This window comes from Orycteropus afer, unplaced genomic scaffold, assembly GCF_000298275.1.
Source record: "Orycteropus afer afer isolate SDZICR_OR568_19922 unplaced genomic scaffold, OryAfe1.0 scaffold00049, whole genome shotgun sequence".
In the NCBI taxonomy this organism is placed as follows: Eukaryota; Metazoa; Chordata; class Mammalia; order Tubulidentata; family Orycteropodidae; genus Orycteropus; species Orycteropus afer.
The window spans coordinates 4450712-4463948 of record NW_006921636.1 but is presented as its reverse complement, the minus strand read 5'-3'; the positions used below and the strand labels follow the sequence as shown (position 1 = coordinate 4463948).

The following is a 13237-nucleotide window of genomic DNA, read 5'->3' as shown; positions in this document are numbered from 1 at the left end:
TAAGACAGGTATAGTGAGAAGAAGAAGTGGTCACTTCCAGAACAAAGAGAAAAGAACGAGAAGGGGAGCTGGGGGACAGGACGTGCAGGGGAAGAGAGAGGAACAAGGCCAGGAGGAGGAAGAGTGTGCCAGGCCAAATGCATATGCAACGTCCAGACCAGAAAACCACAGGTCCAGGGGCACGGGGACAGCAGGTGGGGCCAGGTCACACAGCAGGTTAAAAGGCAGGCTAAAAATATTGCTACGTCTTATAAACAAACACACAATACGGCATGATGATAAGGAATTGATCTTAAGCTGCTATGTCTTTCTGGCTTTGTTGCCTCACAGGAAGGTGGTCAGCTGTGAGAGCTTGGTGGCTTCCTGTTATGAGTACAGATCCTTGGAGAACAAACGTTTGTACAAAGGATGAGGCTTTGTACAAACGCAGCCCAGTGCAAGCCCACACACCAGCCCTGTAAGTCTACAGGGATTACTCAGTCCCTCTAGCCTCAGCCTCCTGACCTGTGAAATGGCCACCAAGAACGCCTACACTGGAGGGGAATAGCACAGACTAAGCGAGACCCTGCAGTGGCCGGACTCCACGCCTGCCACGTAGGAGGAGGCAGCTGCCAAGTGTTACCACCACCAACATCCACAGCAGGACACATGCTTCATTAATTGGGGAACCACTGCTCCCCCCTCTGCCCTGTTTTCCTTAGTGCCGTCCGGTCAGCTCCGAGGCACAGTGACCTCCCATGTACCAGAAACGCTGCCCAGTCCAGCACCGTGTTCATGGTCACTGGCGTGTCTGAGTTCATTACAGGTCTACCCATCTCACTGAGGGTCTCCCTCATTTCACTGACCCTCTACTCTAGAACTCTGCTTAGTTATGTTTTCTGTTTCTTCTTTCCTCCTTCCTAATTCTTCCTTCTCCTTCTCATTTTAATAAACCAAAAACCAAACTCACTGCCATCGAGTCAATTCCAACTCACAGCGATGCCCACCAGGTTTCCAAGGCTGTAAGTAAGTCTTTACAGAAGCAGCCTGCCTCATCTTTCTTCAGCAGAGCAGCTGGTAGATTTGAAATGACAATCTCTTGGGTTATCAGCCAAATCCCTTCATCACTACACCACCAGAGTTCCTTATTTTAACAACAGTCCTTCAAAACCAGCACTGCTAATCCTGACAGGTGTGTCCATGTCCCCCGCAGCCAGAGAGCTCCAGACCTGAAGGAAAGCCCTGTGTGCTACAGGCAGTTTCCCATTAAAAACCACAGCTTCAGCCAGCAGCCTGTTAGGGTGTCTCCAGCCCTACTGTTAAGAAGTTGTGCAATTCCTTTTAAAGGGAAGCAGGGGTCATTTACAGGAAGAGGGAAGAAAGGATTCTTTTACTAGAAAAATCTTACCCTCTAATCAATAGGAGCTCTGGTAGCATAGTGCCTAAGGCAGTTGACTGCTAACCAGAAGGCTGGCGGTTCAAACCCACCAGCCACTCCTCGGAAGGACGGTTGGGCAATCCTACTTCCGTAGTGATACTGCCTCGGAAACCCAAGGAGGGGTCGCTATGAGTCGGGGCCGACTCGATGGCAAATAACAACAACAACAATAACAATCAATTACTGGTTATAAAATACTAGAGAAGCATAACCCTGCCCAGAAATACTACAGGACAGAGAATGGATACCTTATGATACTCACATGACTTAGAATATTATGCAGCCACAAAAAAAGAGTGGGGTGTGCTTTAAATTTTTAATTAACTGCCCATAATTAAAATGTGAGAGACTTCACATAAAAAGCTGGATTCCGGGGTTCTTTTTCCAAAACAATCAGGTGGCCAGGTGAGCTCAGGCCAACAATGCCACTTGGCCACAATGGTCTGGCATTGAGTAGAGGCCCTGGCCATCCTCTTAGGCAAGGCTTGTTCTCTATGGTAACATGCCCTACACACCCCTGGATGCACCGTGCTTACACCGTGGCCTCCATGTGCCAGCAAGAAGCAAGCCCAGAGGCACACCATGTGAAGGGGGTGGGGAGGAGAAGCTGCAGGACAGTATGTGTAGTGTGAGCCCGTTTACCTAAAACCGCAACCAACAAATACACGTGTATCTGAATAGTTGTAAACAACAGCACTGGAAAAGCCCTGGAGAGACCAGTACTAAACGTTACATGGCCCTTTCTGGGAAGAAAGGAGCCTTGGTGGAGGAATGATTAAAGTACTCGGCTGATAACCAAAGATGGTAGTTCAAACTACCACCCAGCCACAGAAGAAAGATGTGGCAGTCTGCTTCCGTAAAGAGGACAGCCTTGGAAACCCTATGGCGTAGTTCTTCTCCATTCGCCAAGGGCGCTGTGAGTCAGAATCGACTCCATGGCAGTGGAGTTGGCTCTGGGAAGAAGAAAAGATTTGGGACCAAGGCTGAACAGCAAGACTTCTGGCTTTTCCCTCTATAGCTTTCTGTATGGTTTCACTTTTTTTTTTAAAAAACAAGAACATATTTGCGTATGTAACTGTTAATATAATTCTTCTAATCTAAAACTGTGTTCAAATGCTGTTCCCCAGTGAGAACCTCTTAGGCCCACTAAGGCCAAGAGCTTCCTAATGACAGAGATGGCCATGTCTTATTTCTCTCCAACCCCAGCCCCGGCCTGGGCCAGACAAGGACCAAAGCCAGTTTGTGTGAGATTGCGCTAACAGTTCCAGAGAAAAGACCAGGAAACCCCGGTGGACTGCAGAGTATACAGGGACCTTCCTCCAGGTTGCTCGAGGCTGCTTCCAGAACATGGCTCTTTAAGGCGCAGAATCCCTTCTTTGGTGAAATCTCACCAGGAAGTAACCACCTTCCCCAGATAGAATCAGAACCACTGTCATTAGATCTGTGACATCTGACAGGCGCAGTGGGACCTTCTAAGAATCCCCAGGGGCTCTGGGACCACAGCGAGAAATTCACTGGATTAGAATTCCTGGTTTAAAAATTAACAGTCATCACAGTGCTATGTTACTTTTTATTGACCGTGAAAAATAATTAGTATGGCGGCCATGTTTATTAGGATGTTAACTCTACCAAGACACGGACTTTCACCTGGCCAGTCCTTCCCCAGGGAGCAGTCAGAAGCAGCAGCAATCCATGTGAGCAGAGCACAGGAAAACCTTACGTGCTCCAGCTAATCCTTCCTGACCACCAGCGGGGCGGCCAGTCTCCAGGCACTGCAAACACACAGACAGCACATGTGGCGTGTATTTAAACATGCTCGGGCTCACTTCCTCGTTATTGTACAAACAGTGACATGAATGAAGAGGGGCTGGCAGGAATGTATGGGGCCCAGGGAGCTGTGGGCACTCGTAGGTTCCGTCTTAGACAGGGCCTGTGGCCCGTTCTGCACACTGGGAATACCACAGTGACCCAAACAGGCAGAGCACGCTCTTGAGGACATGGCCTTGAAGCAGTGGAGTGGGTGTGCAGCAGGAGGGTGGTCAGAAGACGGCCCTCAGACAAGGGGACTTGTACACCTAAACAAGTGACAGAAGTATCCAGGCCATTCCAGGTGGAGAAATGGTGAGCCAAGTACGTGGAGACAGAAGTGTGCCTGGCTGGGAGGCCAGTGTGGCTGGAGCCAGTGGGCAGGCAAAGGGACAGAAGCTAGGGTCTAAGAGCTAGCAGGGAGACAGGTGATAGGGGCTTGAAGATGATAAGCACAAACAGTTAAGCTCTCAGCTACTAACTGAAAGGTTGGCAGTTTGAACCCCCCAGGGATCTTCAGAAAAAAGACCAAAACTTCCAAAACTCACAGCCACTGAAAGCCCCAGTTCTAGTCTGCACACACGGGGTCACTGTGAGTTGGAATCTATTTGTTAGGGATTAACCCGTGCCCCCTAAAAATGTGTTGTGAATTCTAACCTCCATGCCTGTGGTTATAACCCCATGTGGGAACAGGTTGCCTCTGTTATGTTAATGAGGTGAATTAGTAAATTAGTATAGCGGATATTTTGAGTCATTCTTTTGAGATTAAAAGAGACTGAAGTTAAGCTAGCAAAAGCAGAGATGAGGCAAGAGAGACACCAAGCACGTGAAGACCGCAAAGGAGCAGAAGCTCAAAGAGACAAGGAGCTTTCTCCAGGGCCGACACAGGGAGAACCCCTTTCCCTGGGGCAGGCGCCCTTAATTTGGACACTCAGCCTCCTAAACCCTGAGAAAATAAATTCCTGTTTGTTAATCTTCCTACTTGTGGCATTTCTGTTATAGCAGCACGAGAAAACTAAGACCAAACCCAACCACCCACTGCCTAGAATCGATACTGACTTATAGATAACCAAGACACACTGCCCGGTAATAACCAACAAGATGGGAAGACAGGACACTGTCTGATACAGTGCTAGAAGGCGCTACACAAACGCCCCCAACAATGGACTCAAACACACCAATGACCACGTAGGTGGGACAGAACCAGGCAACGTTTCCCTTCTGTCAGACCGGTCACCACGAGCCGGAGCCAACACTCATCAACTAACAGGACGGGGAGGCTCTGGAGGTTCTGAGCAGAGGGATGGCGTACTCCAGCCGACCCTGCCATTTTTCCTGGGTACCCCTGGCAGCGCTGTTAAGATTCAGAGCTGCCCTCAGAAAAGCTCGACCCCTGGCACGAAGGGCCTGCATCTGGCATGGTCACAATCAGCTGGAACCAACAAGCACTCCAGGCTCTCCAGGACCCCACACGACCTCACCGGCCCCGCTGCGCTTTGACATCTGGCCCCCACCACCTCAGAGTTTGAGAGCCTCTGCAGGGAAGGTGACTCACCGCAGCAGTGGGCAGCCTCTGTGTGCAGGCCACAGGCAGCCGCAGTTTCCAGTCCGTCTCCCCGTCCAGCTGATCCGTCCGTAAGAAGCAAGAGCCTGTGGAAGGAAGCAAGGCACCGTCCACTCATCTGCAATTTAGGAAGCTGCCCTGTGTCACAAAGGTGTTGTTGACAGCTCCTGCTCTGGTCCTCTGGTAAAAACAGCCAGTCAGCCCCCAATGGTCAGAAGGTCAAATAAACAGCAGACTCCCACTTTCTTCACAAGTCTTGGGGTCAGAAGGACCTGGGTTTGAATTCTCACTGTACTACTCTCTAAGCCTCAGTGTGTCCCCATCTGAAGAATGGGGAGAATTGCAGACCTCACGCTCATTGTAAGGACTTGATGGGGTGGAGGACAGGAAACACCCTGCATGGTGGCTGGCCCAGCACAAGAGGTCAGGAACGTAAGCCATCACTGTAACCACCATTGCAGGCCACCCGGGGCAGCGTTCTCGGGCACCTTCTCAGGAACCACAACACTTCACTCCAAGTCCCGACTTTCTCTCGTACTAGCTGTGTCTCCCTAGATCTCTTGTTGTTATGTGCCATCGAGTCAGACCTGACTCACAGCAACACCTCCTTGGGTTTTCGAGGCAGTATCACTACGGAAGTAGATTGCCCCATCTTCCTTCCGAGGAGTGGCTGCTGGGTTTGAACCGCCAGCCTTCTGGTTAGCAGTCAAGTGCCTTAGGCACTAAGCTACCAGCGCTCCTTCTCCTTAGATAGTAGTTCCTTATCCTCTCTGATCCTTAGAGTCCTCAATGGCAAAAACAGAGCCATGAGCAGCACAAGCTCACAGGTTGCTGTGAGCACTAAGAGTTGATCCAGGCAAACTGCTCAGAGCAGTTCTGACTCAAAGAAGGTCCCAGGCGAGTGACGGGTTCGCACCCTTCATAGACGTCCATTTCAGAGAGTCATGAGGGCACGTGCCTTCAATCAGCCACATATTTCATGAGACAGAATGTGCATTAAATTCTCCAGAGGGGTGTTAAAACTTCCAAGGAAAACTTTTCAGGTTTTATTTATTTTTTTCAACAACGAAGGAACATTTCAGGGGTCTACAATACAGCTCCCTATTCACTTAACCAATGTGAGGACAAAGGTGCAGTTTTGTTTTGTTAAGTTTTTTACGTTTTGTTTCTTTAAGTTTTTTAAGTCTGTTTTCATCTAGTACCTTCAAGCTCATTCCTGATTATTTAACACATCATTTGTAGAAAACTTCATTTGAACTTTCATTCAACTCATAAGAAAGCAGGCCGCAGCAACCCCAAAGGAACATAATGAGCATTTTCTCAGAGGATCGGAGAGCTCTGCTTGTGCCTGAGAGGCAAGAGGGAAAGGCCTTGTTTCCTCAGAGCAGGTGAAGTAACAAACAAAGGAGGTTCTGAGTCACCTGGTAGGGTGGGCAAAGCCCCTGCATGGTGCACACACGGTGCATGTGCTCTGCTGCTAACTGAAGAGCTCGAGTCGAGTCCACTCACAGGTCCCTCAGAAGAAAGAGCTGGCTATCTACTTCTAAAGAGCAGCCACTGAAACCCTCGTGGACCACAGTTCTGTTCTGACCCACACGGTGGCACCAGGAGTTGGGGTTAACTCCATGGCCACTGATTTTGGCTTTTAGCGGGCTGGGCAGGCAAGTGTGTCAGCCACGCCAGAAAGTACTACAGGGAGGAAGGGCTGTGGAGAGATCAAGAGGGTCACTCAAGCAAATGGGAGCTATACCAATAAATGAACTGATGGGTATGGGTTAGCATGACCCAACCCCTCACAAGCTAAGGACAGAAAAAGCTACATTGCCCCTGCCCAACCTTCTCACACCACATCTCTGGGTGCTTCCCCGACAAGAACGAGGATTTCTGTTGGCAGGACACTCTTCCTCATCCCGCTAACTCCTGAAGCGGAGCCAAGCAGCCCACAGAGTGAAAATACACTCCAGGGAGTGACTGCGCCAGCTGTGACTCAGCAGGGCGCCGGCGACCACGGCACCTTTTTAATTACCGAAATCTATTGACCTGCAGGGACCAGAAACACTTTTTTAAATGATGGCTCTATTAAAAAAGATGTCTTTGATTCACCTCCATGGCTCCAAAATTATATCTCCTTCAAAATTATATCTACATTTTCAAATGATTATTTTGCCAAATTACCACTGAAAGGTTAATGGGTATTTTCAAAATTGATGCCAGATGTTTACCGTTTTTTTCTGATGTCCTCAGGAAGACCATGTCAGCAGGGACCCGCTGGTTCTGTTATGAAAAGAAAGACTGTTACTAGGAAGGCCCATGTGTGGGTCTGTAGACGGGGGAGGCTACCCGCCCCCACCTCCCCCTCAACGGGAGGGGAGCTACCAAACCTCACAGGTCTTTTAAGCATCTGCCTTTGTCAGAGACACATTTGGGGATTGATTTTGGTTTGAATCTGCAATGCTGCTGTAATTTTACTAATCCCTTTTGAAATCTCGTCTCTGAAAGAGAGCTTCTAGTTTTCTGAGAGCCCAACCGTTCCCTCCCAAAACTCCAGCCAGAGGACACCCCGTCTTAAAGCCGCTTTGCTCCCCGAGTTGGCGTGTTTCCAGCTTGTCTCCGGATACGAAAGACACCCACGCTCTCTCTGTTCACGCCCTCCGCTCCTACCAATTTTCCTGCTTGATGTTTTGGCTTCTAGTGGGATTTTCACAAGGAAGTAATGTAGTTAAGAGGCAACAAAAGCCATCCTCAGAGGGGAAAAACACAGACAGGGAAACCCACAGCAGCCCCGTTTAATTACAAACAGAAAAGCATGTAACATAAAGGGGGCTGTGCGGCCCCTCTGAGCTGCCACCCAACATAGTTTCACTTTCCTTCAAATCGACTTTGAATTCTGGGATTTAATCCTTTTAAAAGAGCACAGTTCACTTCCTACAGAAACAGGACACAATCCTTTCCTAATCAAATATTACCCCAAAGCTCTCCAGGGCCACCTCCTAAACCCACTACCTCCCAAGATCACACGTAATACACAGACATGAGCATTTGTTCAAATAACAAATGCATTAACACTGCTGTTTGAAAAAATGCATTTGTGGCCTTTTTTTTTAACTGCTGTCATATTACTCTTAACCCCTGCTCCCCATAAAATGATAGAAAAGCTTTTAACTCTTCAAAGTTAAAGGCAACAGAGGTAAATACTATTACATATCCAATCCTGCAATAACGGTCACAACCATGATATATGAGTGGACACGCAGACAGACACGCAAGCTGAACAGGTGGGGAAGGTGAGTGGGACTACACCCACAAACACATATCCATGACTGTAGCAGTGCATACACGGGCAAAGCCATGAAAACCTGCTAACCCTAACAAACACTTTGAAGAAATGAGTCGCTAGGTCTGGGGGCTCAGGACCATGGTCTCAGGGACATCAAGGTCAATTGGCCCAACATCGTCCTCAAAGAAAATGTTCTTCATTCTACTTTGGTAAGTAGGACTAGGGTCTTAAAAGCCTGCAAACAGCCACCTAAGGTGTAACTACTGGTCTCTTCTCATCCAGAGCAGAGAAGAGTAAAGAAAATCAAAGACACAAGGAAACAATTAGTCCCCGGGACTAAGGGACCACATGAGCCCCAGTGTCCACGACCCTGAGACCACAACTAGATGGTGTGCAGCTACTCCTACCAACTGCTCTGGGGGAAAAAATATGGTTGAAAAGCACCATGTTTAAGACAATGAACGCAAGCTAAAATTTCTCAAAAGCTAAATCACATAAAGGTTCTTCAGGGGATGTGTAGCTCGCAGACTTTCAGGGAACGTTTTATGGCAAGCCCAACAAAACAGACCCCAAACCACAATAAACACATCAAAGAGAAAATCAAAATGTGAACTTGTGTTTATAAGTAGGATGTCTGGCTAATCAACACACATAAAGCTTGAAACAAAATTTGTGCTTGTCTCACAGGTAAGATTTTTCTCCCCAAAGCTGATGGATAGAATTCCTGAGCACATCATTCACTTAGTCCACCAGACATACAAACCGCACGTTAGGACTCCCTGGAGCGATGGCAGAGACACTGTGATGGGCAAACCCGTGAGGAGTCACAGCGCATCACGAGACTCTATTCACCTTTTCAACGATGATGAGGTCTCCAACTTGGATACTGGAGCTCTTCACCTTCACTGTTCCTGTAAAGAAACAGGTCCCAGACGCATGAGTGTTTTAATCCCGTTCCATCCAGCGTAACGTTATAGAGTGTCCACTCACTCTCCTGTCAATACAGTATACCCAGAAGTCTGTGCGCCCCGACATCATCATCGCCTACCCCTCAGAAAAAGTGCACCTGCTGCAAAACTGCTCTGGAAGTAAATTAGGGATCGTCCCTTGTAAGGCACAAAAGTAATTCAGGCCACTCAGATGTCTGGCCTCAAGGAGGTCACCTGAATGGTGCTTTAGGAAGCTCTCTGAATCAAAGCCATAAGAGATTCCACTCAGCTTCCCAACTACCAGGACCAGTTACCACCGAGTCGACTCTGACCCACAGCGACCCCCGTGTGTCTGTATGGCATGGGGTTTTCAACTCTGGTTTTTCATCAGGTTTTTTTTTTTTTCTGAGGTGCTCCTGGATGGATTTGAACCTCCAACCTTTTGGTTCACAGGTGAGTGTGTTAATCGTTTGTACCACCCAGGGGCTCTAGAAATGGGTAAAGAGGGTCTAACTAATAATGTTCAGAACCCTTTTACTGCCTGAACAACAATTCTTGTCCCACTAGGGGGTAACAGAAAAAAACACACACAGACACAGCTCCTTCTGGGGAGTTTATTCAGGGGAAGATCGTAAATTCAACGTGGCCCCTGGTGCCAATGAACTTTTCCTTCACCTGAGCTTGCCCCAACTTTCCCAAACATAAATTTACACATTGTCTTTGGTTTTATTACTAAAATTTATGCTGGTGGCCTGACCCAAGCTACAATGACTGTGTTCAGATTTTCAAGACATAGTTACAAGCGTCTTTAACTCCAAGAACAGTATATCTTATGTATGAATTCTTATTAAATAATAACCGTAAATGTGCGTATGTTAAGGAGACTTAGGATTAAGTTAGGAGAATTACAGTAAAGGATTAACAGTGATTCTCTCTGGAGAGATGGCAGATCTGTCCCTTTCTCTGACATATACTTTCTAACTTCATGTTATTTATCTATTTTTTTTTTTTTAAATTAACAAGAATAAGGTGTTTGTCTAGTAAGAAAAGAAAGTAAGTTAAACGAGTTTAATCAGTTCAATTATTTAAATGACCAGGGCCAGCTTTTTGCCCTCCACAACCGAGTCCTGATTTATTATCAGTTAACTTGAACTCTGGCTCCCTCTGTCCATCTGCTCTACCTCAACAAAAACCCCTTTCAACCTCTGTGTCTGGAGAGCAGTTCCCCAGTAAGCTCAGCAGGCCAACCCTTCCTGCAAACACTCCTGTGTGGTACCTCACTGTCCATCAGCCACTGGTCACCAGTACCATCTCAGAAGGAGGGTCACGCTAGCCACACTGTCACAATCCCCCCCGCTAGCAACACTGTCTGACGTGTCCTATATTCTAGCCATGGCTCACTCATCACTATGCAGACAGTGAGCCTCAGCTCTGCAACTTCAACAAAGACAGACATTTGGACTCCCCGGCTCTACCGACAATGCACCGTGTCAGCCACAAATCTGGACTCCTTGTCCCACGTTGCCATTTTTAGGTGACCAAAAATAAACAACTGAAATAGATACTTGTACACCAATGTTCACTGTGGTACCAGTCACAATCGCCGTAAGGTGGAAAGCACCTAAATGCCCATCAACAGATGCATGGATCAACAAAATATGAGGCATACACCCAATAACTGAATACTCAGCCATAGAGAGAGATGGAGCTCTGACACAAGCTAACATGACGAGCCTTGAAAACAAGATGCTGAGTGGAACAGGCCAGGCACAGGAGATCAGACACTGTACGATCCCACATCTATGAAATATCTAGGACAGGCAAGCACACAGAGACCAAAGCTCATTAGTGGTCACCAGGGACTGGTGGGAGGGAGGGGAAGGGGACTCAGTGCTTAGGGGCCACTGAGCTTCTGCTAAGGGTGGTAGGAAAACTGGGAAGCAGATAGTGATAATGGTTGACCATAATAAACACAACTAACAGCAATGATTTACACACATGATGAGTGTTAAGAAGGCAATTAATTACATATATATTTACCATAATTGAAAGAAAAAAAAATGTAATGCAGTTTGGTCCTGCATTCGGGACACACGTATACAATGTGTGAGTGTGTTCCAGGAAAGAAGAGAAAAGACAAAGAACTGAAAGGTGAGAAAGCAGCAGGAGCAAAAGGGAAGGGAACCAAGGTCTAGTCCTAGTTCAGCATTTACTGGCAATGCCCTAGCAATCTGGCTGTATAACTGCCTATAGATATCTGGCGGAGCTCTGGTGGCATAGTGCCTGAGGCATCCGACTCCTAACCAGAAGGCTGGTGGTTCAACTCACCAGCCACTCCTCAGAAGGAAGGTTGGCCAATCTACTTCCATAGTGATACTGCCTTGGAAACCCAAGGAGGGGTCACTATGAGTTAGATCCGAATCGACAGCAATGATAAACACAGCTGTTAATCAGCTCCCAGAGCCCTGGTGGCACAATGGTTTAGTGCTCAACTGCTAACCAAAAGGTGAGTGGTTTGAATTCATCAGAAAAGCCCTAGCAGCTCAGGACGATAGTCACAGGGGACATCAAGCCCAATCAGCATAACTTACTCCACAAAAATACTGTTCCACATCCTACTTTGGTGGGTAGAGACTGGGATCTTAAAAGCTTGCAAACGCCCATCTAGATGCAATGATGGGTCTCTCCTCGTCCAGAGCAAAGAAGAATGAATAAAACTAAAGATGCATGGAAACAATTAGTCCAAGTGACTGGTACACCATGCAGTCCTCAGCCTATATGACTATGAGACCAGAAGAACTAGATGGTGCCTGGCTTCTACTGTCAACCACTCAGAAAGGGATCTATGTAGGAGATCCTGGATAAAGTGGAAGAACAATGTGGAACAAAACTCAAAATCAGTATTGAAAAAAAAAAAAGGGGACCAGGTTTGCTGGTCTGATAGAGCCTGATGGAACCCAAGATGGCATAGCAGCTGAATGTTTACATTAGGCAGATACACTCCTTGGAGAGAACAATTATTGCAGAACAGAAGGGCTGTGTATGCACAGGGAGACAGCGCAGGGGCAGGAGTGTATGGAGGGAAGGACACAGGGAAGAGGTAACTATGGGGAGGAAGTGGGAAGAAAGCTGTTGCACTGCAGGAAACTGCAGTCAATGTCATGAGACAAAGTAAATGTGAGCTGCTGTATGGAAAGTGAATTTACTCTGTAAACTTTCACCCAAATCATAATTTAATCAAAAAAAAAAAAAAAGCAAAGAAAAGTCCGAGCCATCTGGTTCTATAAAGATGACAACCTAGGAAACACCACGGGGCAGTTCTACTCTGTCACACAGGGCTGTGATGAGTCAGAGTGACTCCATGGCACCCAACAGCAACGGCGGGAGCCAACCACAGAACGAAGACGACTCTGCAGAGTGTAGAAAGGGCTCAAAACACACGACTTTCTAACCTCCCGTTAAACATTGTTGTGGAGCTTCTACAAATAATCTTGTAAAACAAGGAGCAAGTGACAGAAGCGTGTTGGCTGAGGTCCCAGTCTTCTTGCCAAACAGGAGGAAGAGCCAGCACTTTTCCCATGATCACCTGTCTCCAAGACCTGGGACTCTCCCCGTGGGCCCTCTGATGGGACGGAAAACACACTCACAACACTTCCTTCCACCGACAAGCTGACAGGCATGCTTCCCAAGCACTTCTGATTTCTTCTCTCTTCCCCCTGAGATCCTGAAGATGGAGTGTTGTTGTCAGGTGCTGTCAAGTCCAAGCTACAGGGACCCCATGTGACTCAGCAGAACTGTCCTATAGGGTTTCTTACACTGTAATCTTTTCGGGAACAGATCGCTGGGTCTTTCTCCCATGGAGCTGAGGTGGGTTCAAACCACCGGCTTTTTGTTTAGCTGCTGAGTGTTCAACCATCGTGCCCCCTGGGCTCCTCACGATGGAAGTCAGGGCGGCTTATGGGCAAGCCATCTATGCGTCATCACACAGGCCTTGGTTTCACGCTCTGTTGTCATCACTTGAAACTCTTACTAGAGGTCCCACGATTTCATTTTGCACTTGTCCCAGCAAACTACACAGCTGTCCTGAATGGCCACAAAAGCCTCCAGCAACATCTCTTGTATAAAGCGCTTGGGGAAATCTGGCCCTGCCCCAAGAATGGAAGTAACAGTAGCCTGGAGTTTGTCCCCAAGGCCTCTCCTCTCATTTGGCTCCCAAACACCCGCTCTCCCAACTCTAAGCCCTG

At 47.7% G+C, this 13237-nt stretch overlaps 1 protein-coding gene across 1 annotated transcript in view; it reads right to left on the bottom strand.

Moving 5' to 3' along the window:
- The window catches only part of ATP9A (ATPase phospholipid transporting 9A (putative)), a 130255-nt gene that overhangs the window by 88724 nt on the left and 28294 nt on the right, over positions 1 to 13237 (bottom strand). Inside the window, exons 5-7 of the mRNA XM_007938425.1 lie at positions 8917 to 8975; positions 7010 to 7061; positions 4779 to 4873 (exon numbers count right to left, since the gene is read on the bottom strand). Coding sequence (XP_007936616.1) covers positions 4779 to 4873; positions 7010 to 7061; positions 8917 to 8975 — 206 coding nt within the window. The remainder of the gene's footprint in view (positions 1 to 4778; positions 4874 to 7009; positions 7062 to 8916; positions 8976 to 13237) is intronic.